Here is an 18,585-nt window from a genome sequence, read left to right as displayed (position 1 = left end):
GTGCCGAGCACCGGGCAGCGGGTGCCGAGCACCGCGCACCCGGCAGAGCCCCCAGGGTCCCGGCGCGCCCCGGTCCGCCCGCCCGCAGGGGGCGCTGTCGGGCCCGCCAGGCCCCGCCCCTTCCGGCGCGGGAGAGACCCCGGCGGCCCCGCAGGGCTCGGTGCCCGGTGCCCGGTGCCCGCGCGGGCCGGGCCCAGCACAGCCCCGACAGCCGCGTTGGGCAGGCGGGGGCCGGGGAGGCAGCATGGGGAAGAGCTGCAAGGTGGTGGTGTGCGGCCAGGCCTCGGTCGGGAAAACGTCCATCCTGGAGCAGCTGCTGTACGGGAACCATGTGGTGGGTGAGTCGGCGAGGGACGGGGAGGGAGCCCGCAGGGCCCGCCGGGGTGCGGGACAGCCCCGGGCTGCCGGCGGGCAGGCCTGGCCCCCTTGGCCAGGGCTGAACCCGGAGACCCCCTAAAGACGCCGTCGGCGGGGGAGGCCGCCCGGCGGGGTGTGCCGGGGCCAGCTCCCTGCCAGGGCCTCCACATCGGCCCTGCCCACCTTCCCGCAGGCTCCGAGATGATCGAGACCCAGGAGGACATTTACGTGGGCTCCATCGAGACAGACCGGGGGGTGCGGGAGCAGGTGCGGTTCTACGACACGCGGGGCCTGCGGGACGGGCTGGAGCTGCCCAAGCACTGCTTCTCCTGCACCGACGGCTACGTGCTGGTCTACAGCACTGACAGCAAGGAGTCCTTCAAGCGGGTGGAGCTCCTCAAGAAGGAGATTGACAAGTCCAAAGACAAGAAAGAGGTGAGTAGCCCAGGGGAGAGGAGCTGCAGCGTGGAATCTGCTCCCCTCATTCCAAGTTCTCACACAGGCACTCTCTGTTTCTCTAGGCTGTCACAGACAGTGACAGGGTCCCTGTTCCCTGGGACTCTCACTTGTACCTGGCTACTGGCCTGGAATGCTTTCTGAGTTTACAAGTGCTCAACAGATCTTTCAGTTTTGGGGCTGGTTTGAGACACACAGGCCCAAACAGGAGGTGAAGCTGCCAGGAGGAAGGGCTGGGAAATACAGTATTTTAAAAGGCCTCAAAAACAGTCACCAAGGTAGAGCCAGGCAGAGCTGTTCAGCTTTTGTGTTCAGTACCTTCAGGAATTCTTCTCACCATTTTTTTTTTACCAGGTCACCATTGTGGTTTTGGGCAACAAGTGTGACCTGCAGGAGCAGCGCCGGGTGGACCACGAGGCAGCCCAGCACTGGGCCAAGGGCGAGAAGGTGAAGCTGTGGGAGGTGTCCGTGGCCGACCGGCGCACGCTGATTGAGCCCTTCATCTACCTGGCCAGTAAGATGACACAGCCACAGAGCAAGTCTGCTTTTCCCTTGAGCCGCAAGAACAAGGGCAGTGGATCTGTGGATGGCTGAGCCTTGTTTTTTCCCTTCCCTTCCACTGCCACCTCCTCTCCCTCACCTCCCTAATTCCCTCACACGTGCCTCCTGCTGGGCCTGCTTGGGGTTGTGGAGCCTGCAGGAAGCACAGTGGCATGAGGAACAGGCATCCCAGGGCTGGGGGATGGTCTTCAAGGATGACAGAGGTGACCCATCTCCCTTCACTGGGACTACTCCTTTCAGTGCCCAGACTCTGCAGCTGTGTGAGGTGCTGTGGGAAAGCCAGGATTCCCCGAGTGACACCCCTCTGGTCCCCGGGGCAGACCTGAGGGGAGGCACAGCCAGGGGCTGGCCAGCAGGTGGGGATCAGCTCCAGGGCTGAGCTCAGCCGGGCCACTGGAACAATTCCCTCTCTCCAGCTGCTGCGTTTTGTATTTACTGCCACCATGCGGGAAGAGCCCGCTTGCTGGCCCTGTCTCCAGCCCAGCCAGTCACAGCAGCTCCCTTATCCTACCCCAGCTGGCTCTGCGGTGCCACCCTGTTCCCGGCAGGCTGCCCCTTACCTGGCAGTGCCCACTGCTCCTTTACCTGCAGAAACTGCCAGTCATCCTGCCCTGGTGGGTGCCGAGCAGGGCAGGGTGCCCACAGCCAGATGCCTGGTGCTGTGGCAGCTCTCACTGCCCATCTGTCACGGTGCTGACTCTCCTCTCAGAACCACCACGAGACAAGGGAAAGGTGGCCCAGTCCTGCCCAGCAACACGTGATCCCTTTTGTTAGTCTGGATCTAGGAGAAAAAAGGACAAATGACAAGAGCACCCTGGCTTCTTTATCCTCGTTCCTTTTATTTACTGAGTAACACAATAAAGCGATGAGATTCGATTATCAAAATATTTTCCTTTTTTTTTTTTTCCCCAACAGTTATAGTACATCAAAAAAATATACAGTGAACATTACGGGAGGGGTACTGGCCAAGTCCCTAGAGTCTGTTTATTCCATCGTCGTGGGGTGTTTTGTTTTCTTGAGTCAAACTGTTCACATCACTCCAAGGGTATGCACAGAGGGGCACACGGTACCGAGCACTATGGACTATGCCCTATCACAGCACAGCTACGTCAGAGGCAGAAAATGCTTTGGATAGCGTGGGAGCAGGGAGGGACCTGCAGACAGGGATGCCAGGGGGAGGCTGTTCTTACGCAGCTGGTTGCAGTATTATTGTTATCAGAAGGAATGGCTTTCAAAGGGTTAAAGTGCCAAGTGTAGGAGTGTGTCAGGACTCCACTGGTGAGGGCTGATGGAGCTGCTGGCTCCAGCACAGGCTCTTCGGAACTAGATGCAGGGAAAGACTCAGCAGCTCGTGGCTCCCTGTGCTCTGGAGGCTGGTGGGCAGTTCAGGAGGGGCTGCTGCTGTGGCCGGGGATCTGGCAAGGCAGCCTGGGAAGGGCACAGTGAGCTGGGCAGGGGAGGGCTGGAGCCACTGAGCCATGGAGGCACAGCCATGCTGTGGGAGCTGCGTCCCTGCCAGCACCAGCTGCTGTCCTGTGGGACACAGGGTCCAGGCTGCATGTGTCCCATTGGCTGTGGGACCTGACAAAGCCACTGCTGCTGGGAGCCTTCCTTCCCTCAACTGCTCCCTGAGCCAGATCTCCCACCACCACCTTTTGGTCGTCTCTTCCAGCCTTCCACACAAGCTCACTCTTCCCTTCTCCTGGTGCCCTCTCTCCACTTACCCACTCCCCTGGGGCATAGGGGAGATGCTCTGAGCAGATTAATCCATACCTAGGGGCTCCCTCTCTCCTGTGTCCCCTGCAGCAGTGGCACTGTGGGTCAGTGCTGCCCACAGCAGGAGACACAGACTCTCCAGATGCAGGCACATGGCTCCATGGCTCCCTGCTCCCTTGGTACAGGTTTCCTGCTCTTGCCTGAGGCTCCAGCTCCTGCCAGCACTGGGAAGTAGAAGCATTTCAGCTGCATGAGTTTCCTATTGGCTGGTTCCCATTCACCTCCCATTGTCGGTGGAGGGTGCTGGGCAAAATCCTCCTGAACTCCAGGTGCTTCTTATGGCCAAGATGTTGGACACACGTGCATGTGGGTTCTGAGGGGCACAACCCACCCGGCCTTCCCAAGGGCTGCAGCAGCAGGGGTCTCTGAGCCAGCACCCGGGGCCCGTGGATGAGGAGGGAATCGTCTGCACAGAACTCAGTGTTGTGTTGTGCTTTCTGCTCCAACCACCACTCCTGGCTGCACAGGCAGCTTGAGCACCAAAGGAAAACGCAGACAGCAAATGCGGCGGGCGAGCTGCCCCTGGATTGCATAGATCGGGGTGGGTTGTCACTCCAGCGTGAGGTCCATTTGGGTTGCAACTTTCCTGCATGTTTCTATTTACAGCAGTGTGCCGGGGACCCGGGGCGCCGTGGTTACAGTTTTCAGACCAGATCATCGCTGGGCTTTCTGAGCACAGTGAAAAGCAGAGCTACAGCTTCAGGGTCCCTCTGGAGCCTGGTTTTCCACAGGCTACGATGGGACAATTGCAGGGAGAGCGCCAGGCATAGGCTGCAGGTGCCACCTGCTCCTTCATACCTGATTGTCCAGACTGCTGGGGACACCGTTGTTTGTGGGAGTCGTCAGTAACTCCCTGGAAGCTCCTAAGGAGGATGGGGCTGGGCAGCCAGGCACGGCAGCTGCGGGCAGGCGAGCAGCAGCGTTGCCTTTCACTGGAGAACCAAAAGTGCTTTAGGGACATTCACTCAGCCTCACAGCACCTCCCGGGAGGTAGGGGCAGACCTGTCCCCCACGGCTGGGACAGAGGCAAACAGCTGGTGCTGAGCACAGGGTCACCCTGGCACTGGTGGCTCTCACTGGGCTGGAACAGAGCCCGTCCCCAGCCGCACGCCCCTGTCGTGTGCTTCCCAGGCCCAGGGCAGGGCAGTGTGCTTTGGAGGGGCTGCAGCTATTGCTCTCGGAGTGGAGACACGGTCAGAGTGGCCGGTGCCCGCCGCGGTGGGGGCTCTTTGGCTGGTGGGACGTTGTGGGGCACAGGGGGCTGGTGGGCACGGAAACCCCTGGCCAGCACAGGCAAGTGTGGGGCTGGTGAGAGCATAGCCAGCCCCTTCTGAGAGGGGAACCACCAACTTTCTGCTTGTGCCAGGGTAATTTCTCCCAGTAAAAGCTGAGCTGAGACTCCGTTTACAGTTCCCTTCCCACTGGGCTGGCAGGGACCAGCCATCCAGAGGGATGCTCATTCCCCAAGGAGCAGCTGGGTCCTCTTCTTCCAGTCTGGTACCTGGGAGGGCGATGAAAAAGAAGCCAGCAGGCTGAGGACAGGTGGGGCTGGCTGGGCCCTGCCGGGGTGTCTCACTCCAGCAGGAGCCCGCTCGAAGCAAAGGAGAAGCCGGGGTTGGTGTCTGCGACTATGATTTCCCACCAGCCAGAAGAGCAGCCTGCCCGGGAGCGCTGCCCTGAAGGGACGGACCCTTGGTGGGCGAGCAGCTCTAGTAGGGTGCAAAGACGATGGGGCCCGGCGTGGTGCGGACGTGCGCTGGCGGCGTTCGGAAAAGGGCTGGTCCGAGGATCGGCGCTTGGAAGAGGGTGGTGGCAGCGGCTGGACGCAGGGCCAGCGGGCCCGGCATGGCGCAGACGGCGGCAGCCGTAAGCGGGCTGGGCAGGAAGCGCGTCGCCAGGGTCTTGGTGAGATGCTTCTGCAAAGCCAGCTTGGACTGAGGGGAAAGAGAAGGGGACATGGTGAGGCACCTCGCTGCTGGGGAGCCCCTGCCCCGTGCCCCCAGCAGCCCACCTCCTCCTCCAGCTGAGCTCTCTGCAGCAAACAGCCCCTGACCCGCAGCCCTGCTCCCTCAGGGCAGCCCCTCCAGACTGGGGGCACACAGGGGTGTCCCAGCTGCAACGGCCTCCCCAGGGAGGTCCAGCACACAGATCCCTAGGCCTGCCCTGGCCTCTGCCCTGCTGGGCTGTTCCCTGCCACAGCACTTTGCTGCCCTGGGATGATTTGCTGGGTTTGCTGCCCAGTGCCCTGCTAAGCCACGTGTCTCTGCAAACAAAAGCTTTGGCTTCGCCCCAAGCAGCACAGCTCTGCCATTCAGAAAACATGGAAAGGGTGGAGGAATCCCAAGGGCTGCAGCTGGGAATGCTGCTGCTAGAGGACGCACAATTATTCCCGTGCTCTCTTTCCCACCAATAAGGACTCAAAATTCTCACTGCTACAGCCCATCCTCCCTTAGGGGAGCAGCTCTGATGGAATCATGGGATTCAAGGAACAGAGGCTTAAGAAAAGCAGCCCCTGTATCTCCTTGCAGGAGGTGGCTAATGTGGCAATCCGTGTTTTGGAGAGAAAACCAGGTGGGTCGTTTGCAGGCAGACAGATACCTTGAGAATACTCACTGCGAGGGCAGCGTTCTTCTGCAGCTTGTTGTAGGGGCTGTACTTGGGCTTAGGTGGCTTCCCTGCCAGCCTGTCTTTGTGCCTCCTGCTGCTCATGTGCTGGGAGAGGAAAACAGCCAGATCACAGGGAGCCAGGACAGTGAGGGCAGATCCACAGCACTGGGTGGTTTGGGCCCATGGGGAATGCCCATCACCTTCTCATGGGGGACTGCCAGGTGCCCACCTCTGAGCCCCAGTGCCTGTGCAGAGGAATCTGCGCACCCACACACCTGTGTTCCCAGGGCAAGGCATGTGCCATCATCCCAGGGACTGGCATCATCACCTGTTTGAGCTGGGTCTCTGAGTTCACGTAGATCTCGCACACTTGGCAGTGGAACGCCTTGTTCTGGATGTTGATGCTGCCCTTGTTGCCGATCCGCTTGGACTTGTGGCCCGGCCGGGAGAGGAGCTTGCCCCGGCCCCGCCGCAGCTGGGTGCCATGACCTTCCAGCATGGACTTGTGCTTGGCACCTGGGGGGGCAGAGGGGACACTCGGCACACATGGACTTTGCAAACAAACCCAGCCCCGTGCTGAGCAGCATGGCAGCCCCCCAGGCAGCCCACCCAGCAGCACTGTGCATCCCCCCATCCCGCAGGACCCTGGTCCCCCACCTCCCTGTGCCCAGCAGCACCTGCAGGCAGAGGGGACAAGGAGCTGCCTGGGAGCCTGGCCTCCTGCCGGGGACACCACGGCCCATGCCCAAGCCCTGCCAGGCTCTCGTGGCCAGCTGTGTTCCACAGGCAGACCAGAAATGCTCGGCTTCCCAAAGACTCCCTTGCTCCATGTGCCAGACCTTCGGAGAAACTGCTATTTTAAGGGTGTGCTGGAGCCTGTCCCCTGTCCCCGGGCGTTAGCACAGCCCGCAGAGCTGCAGCATCGGGGCTGCTCCCAAGGTCAGACAGGATTCAGCCGCAGAACCAGGAATAGCTCAGCGGGGCCACGGGGCAGGAAGGAGGGATCCAAAATCTCAGCACACCTGGGGACAGGGTGCTCTGTCCTGCCCCTGCCAGCGCCGCGACGGCGGCACGGGGCAAGGGACAAGTAATTTAAGCCACTGCTAATTCATTCTATTTTTTAAGGTGTTAAGCAAGGAGCCTGAGAGCGTGTGACAGCCACGGAGGAGAGCAAGCTGCAAACATTTTGTTTGTTTGTTCTTTCTCCCCAAATCAGCTCCTAAATTTGTAACAGGAGCTGACAAAAGCAAAAGGACACGTCTGCAGCTAAGCCGCAGTGGTGTCCTGAGCCAACCCGTGTGCACAGCTGCTGCTGCTGGCGGGCAGTGGGGGCTGAGGGAACTGGTTCCTAGTTCTTCCTGAACTGGGGGAGAGAAGACCCTTCCCTCTAAACCTGGGGTGCCCGCCAGAGAAAGAGGTGAGCTGGGTGCTGGCACCGCAGGACCCACAGACCTGCTGGGAATCCCCTGCACTGGGGCTGCCCCACCACGACTGTCCCACAGGGTCTGCCCCCCCTGCCCCTTCTTCCCCATTGCAGCCACTGCGGGGCTCTGAAGCTTGTTACATTCCCAAGTGGCTTCCCAAAGCTGCCTTGAGCCCTAAGCCCCGAGCTGCTTTTGGAAGTATTATCCCAGGTCCAAGAGAGGCACTGGCACTGCTGCCAGCTTAACACCGACCTGCTGTAGCCTCCAACCACTTCATTAAATGTATCTGAAATTGTCTTTAGGAGAGATGAACAATAAGAGCATTTGACCTTGCTAAAACTTGCTCCATAAGCTGAGGCACAGGTAAAACACCACCACTTATCTCTGTAAGCCACCTTAACTAACTCGTTTTAATTAAAGCAACTTTCATTAACGCTGGCCATTTCCCTGCAGAAGGAGCTGCAAGGGGCCCATCCCCCGCCCCTCGATGCTCTTACCGGTGTTATGAGCCTCCAGCTGGGACAGGGAGTTGACAGTGACTTTGCAGGTGGGACAGTACAGGTGCTGTTTGCTCTTCTTCCCCTCCTTCTCGCCCTCGGGGGCTGAGCTGGCACTGCTGCCCGACTCGGCTGCCTGCACCTCGGCTGTTGGCGCGGCCGAGGAGGTGACGCTGGTGGCATCTGAGGTGCCCTCGGAGATCTCGGAGGCCGGCGGGGATCCCAGGGGGGCGGCGCTGCCCGGCAGCTCCATGGGCGGCTCCTCGGCGCTGGGTGTCAGCCCCCGGCTGCTGCCCTCACCCTCCAGCTCCTGCAGACCATTGGCTTGAGCTGGCAGGAGGGAAAGGAAAAGAGGGAAAAGAGAAAGAAACAGACAGAACAGGAAAGTTCTCTGTGCCTGAACAGGTTTTCTGGATTTCAGAGAGCACCCACATCCTCCTGGAGACCATTGCGGGCACTGTCTTCTCACATTCATCCCTGCTGAGGATGGCTGTTCTCAAGATCTCTCCCATTCCCTCTTTTATCTGCAGCTCATGGCAGGCAGGCTCAGCACAAAAGCCTGGGTGAGCTCCAGTGCTGTCCCAGTCCAGGGGGATCTGGGTCCCATTGGCCCCATCCCTAAGCAAGGGCAGAGCTGGGGGGATGTGTGAGCCTTCCTTGAGGCCCAGGCAGGGAATGCTGTCCCCCCCTGCAGCTGCTCTCACCCAGAGACACCAAATCATGGGGGAGAACCCAGTGTTTCCCCCCCATTGCTGCAGGGACACATGGGGCCAGGCTCCCCCTAGGCTCCTGAGCTGGATTCCCACCTTCCCTGCCATGCTGGGGACCCCAGCAGAACACAAAAGCTCATTTATTAACTCTCCTGGTGGTGTTTCTGCTGCAGCAATCACAGGCTTCTCAGCCTGAGCAGCGGCTGACCGCAGCAGGATGCTTGGACACGAGGCTGCCACGGGTTGGGATTTAACTGGGCTCTTCAGGATGCTGCAACTGGGCAGGGCTGTGAACACCAGCCCCAGGGAACTGGCCAGGCCGCTCACACCAGTGTCACAGCTGCTGGGGTGGGACCCCCCACGGCCCTGCCCCCCGTACCTGTGCTGCCAGGGTCCCTGCTGCCCTCGGGGCTGGGGGTGAAGTCGGCTGCGCTGTCTGGGCTCGTGGCCACCAGTGAAGCCCCCGCTGCCTTCTGCTTGTTCTTCATGGCCTCGATGGCTTTCAGCCTCCGCGCGTGCTTGTGGCCCTTGTAATGAGCTTCTGCCTGGTTCTAGGGAGGGAGAGACGGGGACGGCGGCGTCAGTGCGGCCGGACTGACGGACACCGGGAGGATGGGTGAAGGGGTCAGCCCTGGGCTGCGGCCACTCAGACACGTTTCCAGCGCAGCCACCAGCCCTGGTGACATTCCCCCTCCACTGGGGCCACCTCAGAGGTGGTGGCTTTAGCGGGGTGCAGCACAAAGCTGCTTTCCTCCTCCCACCGGGTCGCTCTGCACGCAAACGCACTCGGTTGAAGTATCACTCTGCTAAGACGTCACCGCCTTGCATGGCCGAGATAAGGACCCTGCTCTGATTAAATGCATCAAGTCACTTTAAAAATAAGCTTTCAGGCAAAATCTGTGACTTCAGGAACATACAACAAATTGCTAGCTATACAAATAAAATGAAACAGTACATTGGTGGGGAGGACATGACGCCCATTGTAACCCAACGGGTGTCTAACACGCAATTTACATTCATGGGCTCCTTTCCCCCAGTGAGGGCTGAATAATGAAGCGCATGTTGATGGGTTCATTCCTGTGCCGAACTGATAAAAATGCACACAAAAGAAAATCACCCGAACATTTGTGTACTGCACAGTTGGGGACAATGCCTCATTGTCCCCCAAACCAACCACGGTTCAGCAATTTACAGAAAGTAAATCCAAAATGAATTCAGACACTGTACCACTGGGCAGGGTGGATTAATTTGCACAGCGTTCTCAGAGGCTGGCTGATGCCTCCCGTGCTTGGTAGGAAAGGCATCCCTTCCCTCCCCCGTGGCATTCCAAGGGCTGGGAATGGTGTCCAGGGTGTGCAGCGATGCCGGGTACGTGGGAAAGTGAAAGGCCGTCTGGAGCACGGGGCCTCATTAGCAAATACAATAAATAACCTCCCCCCAGATAACGGGGCTGCGCTGCCTAAGTGGGTCACGGCGCGGCTGCGGCTCCGCGCAGCAACACGCCTGGCGTGCCAGGGTCTGCCGGGCCAGCACGCAGACCTGACTGCAGGGGACAAGGGCAAGGACAGGGGCACAGGGTGTCCCCAAGGGCAGCACGCCCAACTGTCCCAGCACAGCGCTTCCAGCTGGGATGCAGCTTGGAACAGGAAAGTGATGCTTTGCCCCGAGCCACTTGGTTGCAGAGCAGGACGGCGAAGCCCAGCAGTGCAGATCCTGGTGGCAGAGCAGTGCCCAGCCCCGGGCTCTGCTGAGGCAGCTCAGAGCCAGCCCAGGCAGGGTACAGTGCCCAGGTGGGTGCTGACACACAGGGAGGCAAGGGAAGCTCCCAGCACCCTGCATTGATTTACTTAGAATAAAAGGCTGGGGAAAACAAAACCCCACCTGCCACAGCAGAGCTCTGGGCAGCCCAGGCAGGGCAGACAATACTCAGCTCCCAAGGACCAGACAGGAATTGCATGGGTGCATAAAGCAGCTTAAGCGTAAACACTGAGGCCAAGGCAGCAGAAACAGACCCAAACAAAGCGACAGGGAGCAGAAGGAGCCAGCCTGGCAACCAGAGGAGGTGGCAGGCCCAGATCCCCCCAGCAGGGAGATGTTGGTGGCAATGTCAGCTAGGGTGGCTGAAGAACAAGGGAGAGCAGGAGCTGCTGCTGGCACGATGGGTCCCTGCCCTGTCCCCGCCATGAGATGCTCCTGCTCAGCCAATGACCCCAGCCCCACTCGCCTGCCCAGTGCCCCTGGTTCCACTTACTGCAGAGTTGAAGCGGAGGTGGCAGATGTTGCAGGAGATGAACTGCTTCTTCTTGAGAGGGGTGGGCACACCAAAGGTATGGCTGATCACTGCCTTCTGCACTGGGTCCATCTGGAAGGGGAGGGAAGGCAGAGGGCAGTGCGTGTCAGGCCAGAATGGCTGCTCTGGCACAGCACTGCAACCTGGTGAGCTCTGAGAATACCCAGTCTGCCAGGTCTGAACTCTGGCTGTGGTCTGGCTGGAGCACAAGGCAGCAGTAAAGGCACAGACTGCACACCCCATCCTCCCTGGCCCCCCATACTCCTCTGTGTGTCCCCCTCGCCTCTTCCCCCGCTGCAGACACCACTGTCCTAGGTGGCAAATGATCTGTTTGAGCTCCCAACTGCTGCCCTCAGTGCCAGGGCAGCCTTCTGAGATGCTGAGCAGGAGCAGAAACCACTCAAAATGAGCAACCGGCCGTTAATCCTCCACGTGCTCATCATCAGGGAACTGAAATGTCCCCGTGCAAAGCCAAAGGTGTGAGCAGAGCCATGGATGCCCACTTTGTGCCCATGGAACAGGGCGGAGGGACGAGGGTGCCCACAGCCACGGAAGAGCTGTCCCAAGGCTGGGAGCCCGTGTGGAGCTGCCCGGGGATGTCCCACGGCCAGGCAGGCGCGCGCTTTGCCCGCTCTAACAAAGGCTGGCAACCAGCACCGCCGGAGCAGGAGCACAGCCCGGCTGCTGGCCGGGAGTTGTGTCCCCCCAGGAGCTGCCAGGGCAGGCAGATGAAAGCCCCTGGAGCTTCAGGCTCTCCTCAGGGCTTGGAGTTATTCCTCAGCCCCAGCAGCAAACTTGTTCAAAAAGCCATAATTGTTTTAAACAAAATGCGTTCATCAAGAGGGGAAAAATAAGAATAACCTCTTTGTTTGAGCGTGGCTATAATCTATAATGCAAGTATTGTTCCCCTACCCTGTGGCATAGGAAGATTATCTTATCTGAGTCCTGCTGTCAGTAGGGCCTTGGGTTTGCAGGCGATCGTATTTCTCTGCAAAGCTATTTCATTGCTGAGACAGGTGCATCAGTCTTCGAGGCACATGCCTGGACAACAGAGCCATTATCAAGACCCCAAATTCCTTTCCAGGAGTGAGCAGAATGGTAAAAGCAGGTGATTAATGAAGTGCCTGTTTGCTATGAAATTTTACTCACTTATCTGGCATATAAATGAAGAGGCATTTGGGGTTTGGCAGAAACCTGGAGGAAGCTGCAGATGGCAAAGATGCTGCTCCACCCTGATGACAAACACTGCAACGTGCTACAGGCAGCACATTGAGCTGCTGGTCTGCGGGCAGAAGTGGGGCCAGCAAGAGAAATACCCACCTCTTCCATGCAAAGGCAAGAAAAACCTTTGCAGCCATGTCAGCTGCTGGGACCCAGTTGGTGGCTTCCACCTATGGGCCCAGCTGCCCACGAGCACCGCAGCAGGAGTAGGAAGAGGATGCAGAGGAAAGGAAGGTGCTGCATTGAGGATATCAAAGCAGCCAAGGACCATCCTGGCACGAACCTGAACCTGCCAGCGAAGCCAGCTGCACTGGGGCCGTGGTCAAGCACCAACTGCAGGCTGGTGGCACTGGTAGCCCCAGCAAAGGGCCTCCTTGACCTCCTGGGGCATGAGGTGGTGACACCGAACAGGGCCTTTACTGGGCTCCTTGTCCCAGCCCCGTGCATCCCGATCACTGCAGCTGGTGCCCATCACCAGTCCCAACATCCCAAAGCAAACATGAACACCATGTCCTGACCAGCTGTGGGGCACCCAGCCCCATTCCCGCCTGCTCTGTGCAGCTCACCGGGGGAGCAAGAACACAAACACACCATCAGTCTCTCCCTAACACATACACTCGCTGCCACTGCAGAGATGAGAAAGACCCCCCGGTCCCCCCAAGCCAGGCAGGGTCTGTGCTGCAGTGGGACCTACCGGTGCCGCAGCTGGGGGGGCTGAGGCTCGTCCTGCTGGTCTGCAGCAGCACCAACCCAATGGCAGAGGTAAGGCTGTGGGCACCACGCACTTGGAGAATAAAGATCTTGGCTTTATAGTCAATTCTTATTGACTCACACTACTTTATTTATCCCTGGATGTTCCTACCGATATAAATAGCGATCCCTGCGCCACCGAGGTCAGGAGCGGGAATTCACAGGGACGCAGCATCAGTTCCGATTGCATCTCCTGCCTCGCTGCTGGGTCCTGGGGATTTGCAACATCCCCAGAGCTGGAAAGGGCCTTTCGAGCATGAAACGCGCCTTCTGTGTTGCGTGAGGATTTTTTTTTTCCCTTGTTGTTGCTGCTTTAACTGGCAGGAGAGCAAAGCTTGGAAAGGTTTTGCTGCTCCCGAGTAAAACATCTGCCGGGTTCATGGGAGCCTCGTGACCTGCTCAAAGCGCCGCGCTCTGCCCAAACAGCTCCTGCTCCGCCGGGCAGCGCCGCATCCCGCCCCGCGCCGCCAGCAGCGCTGGCTCAGCACAGACAAACCCTCCTGTTCCTTTTTTACAGCAGCGCTCCCAAACAGCACAACACCCCGACTGATGCCCTCCCTCCTCCCCGAGCCCCAGCTGCTGGCTGGAGGTTCTGACCCGGCATCGGGGCAGAGAGAGGAGCCGCCCGCCCGGCTCCGGGCGCAGGGATGCTGCAGCCCTGCGAGGACACGGACTCCGCCTTGGCTCCCGGGGGAGCCGCCCGCCCGGCAGGGCGCAGAGCCCCCGCATCCCCGCATCCAGCAGGGCGCAGAGCCCCCGCATCCCCGCATCCAGCAGGGCGCAGAGCCCCCGCATTCCCGCATCCAGCAGGGCGCAGAGCCCCCGCATTCCGCCGCCGCTCCGGCACAAACCCACCTCCGAGGGACAGCTCCCACCCTGGACGCTCCGGCCTGGCTGTGCTCAGCCCACAGCACAGATGGGACTGCACTGAGCTCAGAGCAAAGAATTCCAGGTGCCTGCCCGGCCAGACAGCCTCTCTGGCATCTCCATCCCTGCCTTCAACCCACACTCCTGGCAGAGAAGTTCCCACTCAGTCCAGACACAGCGCGACAGGGCTCTGTGGCTCCAGCAAGTGCAAGACATCAGTTTTCCACTTTTTTTTTTTAAAGCAACACAACCCCAGAGAGCACGTGCCAAGGCAGGGGCAGGCGGGACCCAAGCAGAACAAACAACAGGGTCTGGTTCCAGTTCACTACTGACTCCAGCAACTAAAAAAAGGAGCCCAGACAAAGCACAGCAACCTTAATGGCATCAAAAATATCCTCCTCTTCCGTGTTCCTGCTTGTTAGCGCAGGGGAGAGACAGGCTAGAGCCAGGATTTCAAAAGAGCTTAAAGGACTTAGACGGCTGAATCCCACTCAACAGCAACAGGGATCCTGTGCTTAATTTCTGCGGCCGCCTTTGAAGATCTCAGCGATAATTTGCACCTTCCGAGCACATTTAATCTCAAAGCCACTTACAAAAGGTTGGTGAGCGGGTGGGGAGGGAGCTCAGGAAAGTCTTGTTTCCAGGTTCATGAGGGATAAAACCAGGCATTTACCAAGCCCCAAAACACCCACCTACCTCTATGGTGGTTCTGCTCCCTTCACCACAGCAGGACCTGCTACTCCTCTAGCCATACCAGGACCCACGTCCAGGAATGCCAGGTGGCTGAAACACCAGGACAGGGACCAAGAGAGGGGCTCCTGGATCCCAGCCCTCCCATCAGCAAGAGGGCCATGCCTGGGAGATGGAGACTCTGGCTGGGCTGAGACAAGTCTGGGGAGAGCAGCACAGTGCGGGGGGGAAATGCCATTTCACACCCAAGACACCATCATCTTAGGCCACATCCATGTCAGTTTAGATGTAGAACAGAACATCTCTGGAGAGATATGTTCAATTGCACAACCCCAGCACTTGGTCTGGTGGTCCCAGGTTGGGGGCCTTGAGTCCATCTGGGCAGTGGGAGAAGTCCAGCAGTGACCAGGCTCGCCTGATCCTCCCAGCACCAGCCACATTCCTAGTGTGTTTATATGCCTTCTCTCTCTTCCTCTCCTTTTCTTCATTTATTTTTCAACTAATTAACTGCTCTCTAGAGCTACTTTATTACTATTGATCCAGGAGCAAAATCAAATTGATCTTTCTTAAAATGAACCATCTTTTTAATTTTGGTCTAAGAGGGTGACAGCTGGGCAGGAACTGCTCCAAGTTAAGGGTGGGATGGGTGTGGTGCACTAGTGTCCAGCAGCCGAAGACCCTGGTCATTAACCCAGAAATTACCTGATGGGGTTTAGGAGCCTGGGACTGCTGCAGGGGAGGAGAGACCCAGCAGCTGATGCCCACCCACCCCCAGGGACTCACCGTGTTGAAGTTGGGGAAGAGGTTGAGCGGTGACGTCCCGTTGAGCCTGAAGGTCAGAAAGTGCTTGATGTCCAAGGGGGGGTGGAGGGGCCGGCCGGGAATAGGCAACGATGCTAAGAGGGGGCTGCTGTGTCCAGAGGGACCTGGGCAGGCAGAGAGGAGAGACAGCATTAATATTGGTGGCCCCTGCTTGCAGCGGGGGGACATGGCACATGTTCACTTTGAGCCCTCCAAAAGGCATCAAAACTCCAGTCCCTCCCCTGGCCTCTCCCATGGGAGCCCAGGCAGCCCCAGGTGCTGCCTCACATCATCCCCTGCAAACAAACCAGTGTGTGATTTTAAAATATTAATAATTTTCTGTTTAAAAAGAAATCCCCCCTGGGAAGGAGGGAAGGCCAAACAGAGAGGCTGTGTCTCCAGTCCCCTTCCCATCCCAGTGCTTCACCCTCCTCCACAGCCTGAGGGCAGCAGGTTTCCCCTCACTGGGAAAGCACCTGAACAGCTCTGAGGAAGGGGGAAAAGTTAAAATAAACAAAAGAATTAATAAAATACAAAAAATAAGAAAATGTTTCAAAACACTGTGAGCCATGACAGCCCATTCACTTCCCGTACAGCCTCATGTCTCCTCCAGCCCCTCTCAGGAGCCTGGTCCGTCTGCCTGGAACAGGGATCAGAAAAATGTTCCTTCTTGTTTATTTGTAGGTCCTTTTTCACCTCGAAGGCATCATGGAGCTGGGCTGCCCCAGCAGAGCAGCACCCTGAGACTCTGCTGGCAGAGCCCAAGCTGGTGCAGGACCTGGGATACAAGTCTGAAATGCAAAGTTTGAGAGATTTTCTGAATCGGAGGAGCAAGCGCTCGCCCCGCGGGCAGCAACGACCTCTTTCTGGGAGAGCGCACACGGCGGCACCGGCGCCGTCCCCGGGCCAGGCCGACCCAGGGAAAAATCTCATTTTGCTTCACCGGGCGTGTGCTGATCGAGTTAATTCCAGAGTCGCCCAGAAGGGAAATTTGTGAAACTGTTTAAAAAGAAATAAATAAAATTACAGCGACGAGGGAGGGAACAAAAGCAAGCAGAAATGGGTGAACGATGCGTAATTAACCTTCTGAGGCGTGAAACAGTATTTCTGCATCAAATCATCTGAGAAAGGGGGGGCATCCCCCAGGGACCCCCAGCCACACATGCAGCCATGACCCTGCACAGAGCAGCAGCCACAGCACCGGCCTTTGGGGCAGGATTCCTGGGGCTTCCGCCTGCCCTGCCCTTAAAAACAAACAAACAAACAAACAAACATTACATTTACCACCGGGGGAGGGGGAGAGAGAGAATGGGTGAATGTGCCTGCCCCTGCCATCAGTAAGTTGTGGATTGATTGCATTTTTGGGCTGGGTCTGCAGCCCAGGGGTGAAACAGGCAAGAGAGAGCCTAGGGGCCCAAGGTGAGACAGGACCTGCAGAGGGGCAGGAAGTGTCCCCCCGGTTTTGCTACTGAAGCAGACAAGACCCCACGAGCAGGAGAGAGGCTGGAAGCCCCAGATTCATCAAAGCTCGGCACCAAAAGGGCTTGGGCTGCAGGTGGGCTGCTCAGTGTCCCTTGGCCAGAGGGGACAAGAGACAGCAGCAACAGGGACAGGGCCACCATCATCTTCAGTCTGCCTGGGCCTCACATGATCACAAAAGCACAAGCACTGCACAGAGAGAGGGCAGATGAACAGCCTGGCCACAGCCCTGGGGCCAGCTGAGCTCCCCAGCGAGGAGCGAGCTGCCCCAGCACCCCACAGCACCCCAGGGCAACCCCTGGGGCACCAGGCACACACCTGATGCTCCTGGGGCACCTTCCAAGGTCACAGGGCCACCCCACTGCAGCTTCAGTTGTACCTTTGCTGCAGGGCAGATTCCGGCAGCAGCTGCGAGCCGTATTTTTAGGTATTAATTAGCCACCCAATTAAGAGGATTTGCTCCAGGGAGAGTGGCAGGGCCCCCAGGTCTGTATAGAATGACACGACCTTACTCAAGGTGACAGGCATGGCAACGGGCAGGGTGGGCTTTGCTGGTGAATGGCATCCCCACATGTGCAGAGGAGCAGGGCCATCCCCACCATGGCGCTGGCCTTGTCTCTCTCCCCATTTTGGCAGAGGAGACCCCTCTGCTGCAGCAAATGTGGCTGCTCTGGCACCACGGGTCCCTCTGGGCCATGCTTGGGGCTCCATGAGGCACTCCAAGACTGGCACAGGGAAGGGAGCACAGGAGCCCCATGTCCCTGGCACAAGCACCTGCTGCAGCCTGGGGGGTCCCTTTACCCCCTGCAGGGAGGGTACATGGGTCCTCTTAGCAGGGCATCCAGGCCTGACCAAAAGACACTGAGCCCCACGGCATCACTTCTCCATGTCACACACCCCCTGCCTGGGGCTCAGCCCCATCAGCTCAGCCCTTCCCAGCCCTCTGAAGCTAAGCCCAGCTCCTGGCCCACAGGCACACGACTCTCCAAGGGGTCCCTTGGAATTTAAAGCCACATTTCAGTTCTTCATCTCACCAAGCCCACCCAGAACCATGTCCAGTGTCTGTCCCCAGCCTGTCCCCCCACCTCTTTGCTCTGCACAGCGAGGACACACGTCTCTGCAGCAGGTTTTGTCCCTGCTCCCTGGCGAGGCAGATCAGAGCAGCTGTTGCGCTCTAACACTACGTAGGTGTGAACCTCCAAACACCTCTGAGAGCGGCAGGGACAACGCAGGGGGTTTTCATACCAACATGAGAACTTGCCAAGGACCCATCTCGGCAGGCGCCGGCTGCCTCGCCAGAGCATCTGGCGCCGAGTCTGCCCAGGACAGATGGAGACGGAGCTGTTTATTCGCACAGGAGCCGCCGGGCTCCCTCCCTCCCCCTTGGTAGGTGTTCTCAGCAAGTTTTAGTGGTGTCTCAAATTCCTTACCCGAGGCTTTAAAGCTTTTGTCTTCGGCCAAGCACCGGGCTGATTCACTCCAGCTATTTCCAAGCATCTAGAAACAAGTGTGTGCTCCCTGATGCCAAAGGCCACCAGTGGAGGAGCAACCCTCTGATCACCGTGCAGCACTGGAGCAGCCCCCACACTGCCCAGCATCCAACCCTCCCCAGTGCCTCCAGCTTGGCTTTAGAATCATCAATACTGAGCAGACTGTCCAGCCTCGAGCTCCCAGAGCCAGCAAATCCCACCCGGACCCAGAGGCACAGATCTGCCGGTGATGCTGCAGCTGCCCTGGAACAGCACGTTTGCTCTGCAGCCCCCGCAGTGGACGGTGCACGTTGTGAGCATCATCCTGCTAAATCCTCCTATTTCCAGCTTCCAACAGGTGCCTCCTCCACCCATGCAGCTGGGCCAGCAGCCCATGGCGAGGCCAGGCTGGCAGAACCAGGGCACACCAAGAACCACACACCAACCTGGGGATGCCTGGGAGCTAGCTGCCCTCACCCCAACACTCGCCATCAACCCAGCATCTCCCCCTATGGATCAGCTGGAAGGACACAGACCCTGGGCCACCAGCAGTCACACCTGTCACCAGCCCCAAGGACAGAAATTCTGGCTTTGTCCTCCACCACCACAAGCACAAGGCTGGCTGGGAGC

The 18,585-nt window shown here is 58.6% G+C and overlaps 2 protein-coding genes across 8 annotated transcripts in view; one reads left to right on the top strand and one right to left on the bottom strand.

The window, feature by feature from the left end:
* The first annotated feature begins 34 nt into the window (after positions 1 to 34).
* NKIRAS2 (NFKB inhibitor interacting Ras like 2) lies at positions 35 to 2,259 on the top strand. 4 transcript variants are annotated; one of them, XR_007891619.1, is made up of 4 exons: positions 35 to 338; positions 551 to 792; positions 879 to 1,091; positions 1,168 to 1,263. XR_007891619.1 is itself a non-coding variant. In XM_051640253.1 (4 exons), the coding sequence occupies exons 1-4, from the start codon at positions 245 to 247 to the stop codon at positions 1,262 to 1,264; spliced, it is 330 nt and encodes a 109-aa protein (XP_051496213.1). In that variant the 5' UTR covers positions 35 to 244; the 3' UTR covers positions 1,265 to 1,367. The 4 variants fall into 4 exon arrangements, 3 of the variants coding, with proteins under 3 accessions (XP_051496213.1, XP_051496209.1, XP_051496210.1); XM_051640253.1 differs by lacking the exon at positions 879 to 1,091 and having other exon boundaries at positions 551 to 629; positions 733 to 792; positions 1,168 to 1,367; XM_051640249.1 differs by lacking the exon at positions 879 to 1,091 and having other exon boundaries at positions 47 to 338; positions 1,168 to 2,259.
* ZNF385C (zinc finger protein 385C) overlaps positions 2,253 to 18,585 on the bottom strand; it is a 63,121-nt gene continuing 46,788 nt past the window's right edge. For 3 of the 4 annotated variants that reach the window (XM_051640224.1, XM_051640223.1, XM_051640225.1), the window contains 7 exons: positions 14,990 to 15,132; positions 10,640 to 10,750; positions 8,768 to 8,939; positions 7,679 to 8,008; positions 6,086 to 6,273; positions 5,749 to 5,862; positions 2,253 to 5,084 (listed from right to left, as the gene is read on the bottom strand). In XM_051640224.1, coding sequence (XP_051496184.1) covers positions 4,860 to 5,084; positions 5,749 to 5,862; positions 6,086 to 6,273; positions 7,679 to 8,008; positions 8,768 to 8,939; positions 10,640 to 10,750; positions 14,990 to 15,132 — 1,283 coding nt within the window. In that variant the 3' untranslated portion in view covers positions 2,253 to 4,859. The remainder of the gene's footprint in view (positions 5,085 to 5,748; positions 5,863 to 6,085; positions 6,274 to 7,678; positions 8,009 to 8,767; positions 8,940 to 10,639; positions 10,751 to 14,989; positions 15,133 to 18,585) is intronic. The other variant, XM_051640221.1, reaches the window with a different exon arrangement.

The sequence above is a fragment of the Apus apus genome, chromosome 25, assembly GCF_020740795.1.
Source record: "Apus apus isolate bApuApu2 chromosome 25, bApuApu2.pri.cur, whole genome shotgun sequence".
Taxonomy (NCBI): domain Eukaryota; kingdom Metazoa; phylum Chordata; class Aves; order Apodiformes; family Apodidae; genus Apus; species Apus apus.
This window is presented reverse-complemented; position numbering and strand designations above follow the sequence as displayed.

Bases quoted from the DNA above. Each gene is read 5' to 3' on its own strand.
- NKIRAS2 (XM_051640249.1), top strand. From the start codon at position 245: ATGGGGAAGAGCTGCAAGGTGGTGGTGTGCGGCCAGGCCTCGGTCGGG. The intron at 339-550 runs GTGAGTCGGCGA...ACCTTCCCGCAG, and splicing joins GTACGGGAACCATGTGGTGG to GCTCCGAGATGATCGAGACC. The intron at 793-1,167 runs GTGAGTAGCCCA...TTTTTTTACCAG, and splicing joins AGTCCAAAGACAAGAAAGAG to GTCACCATTGTGGTTTTGGG.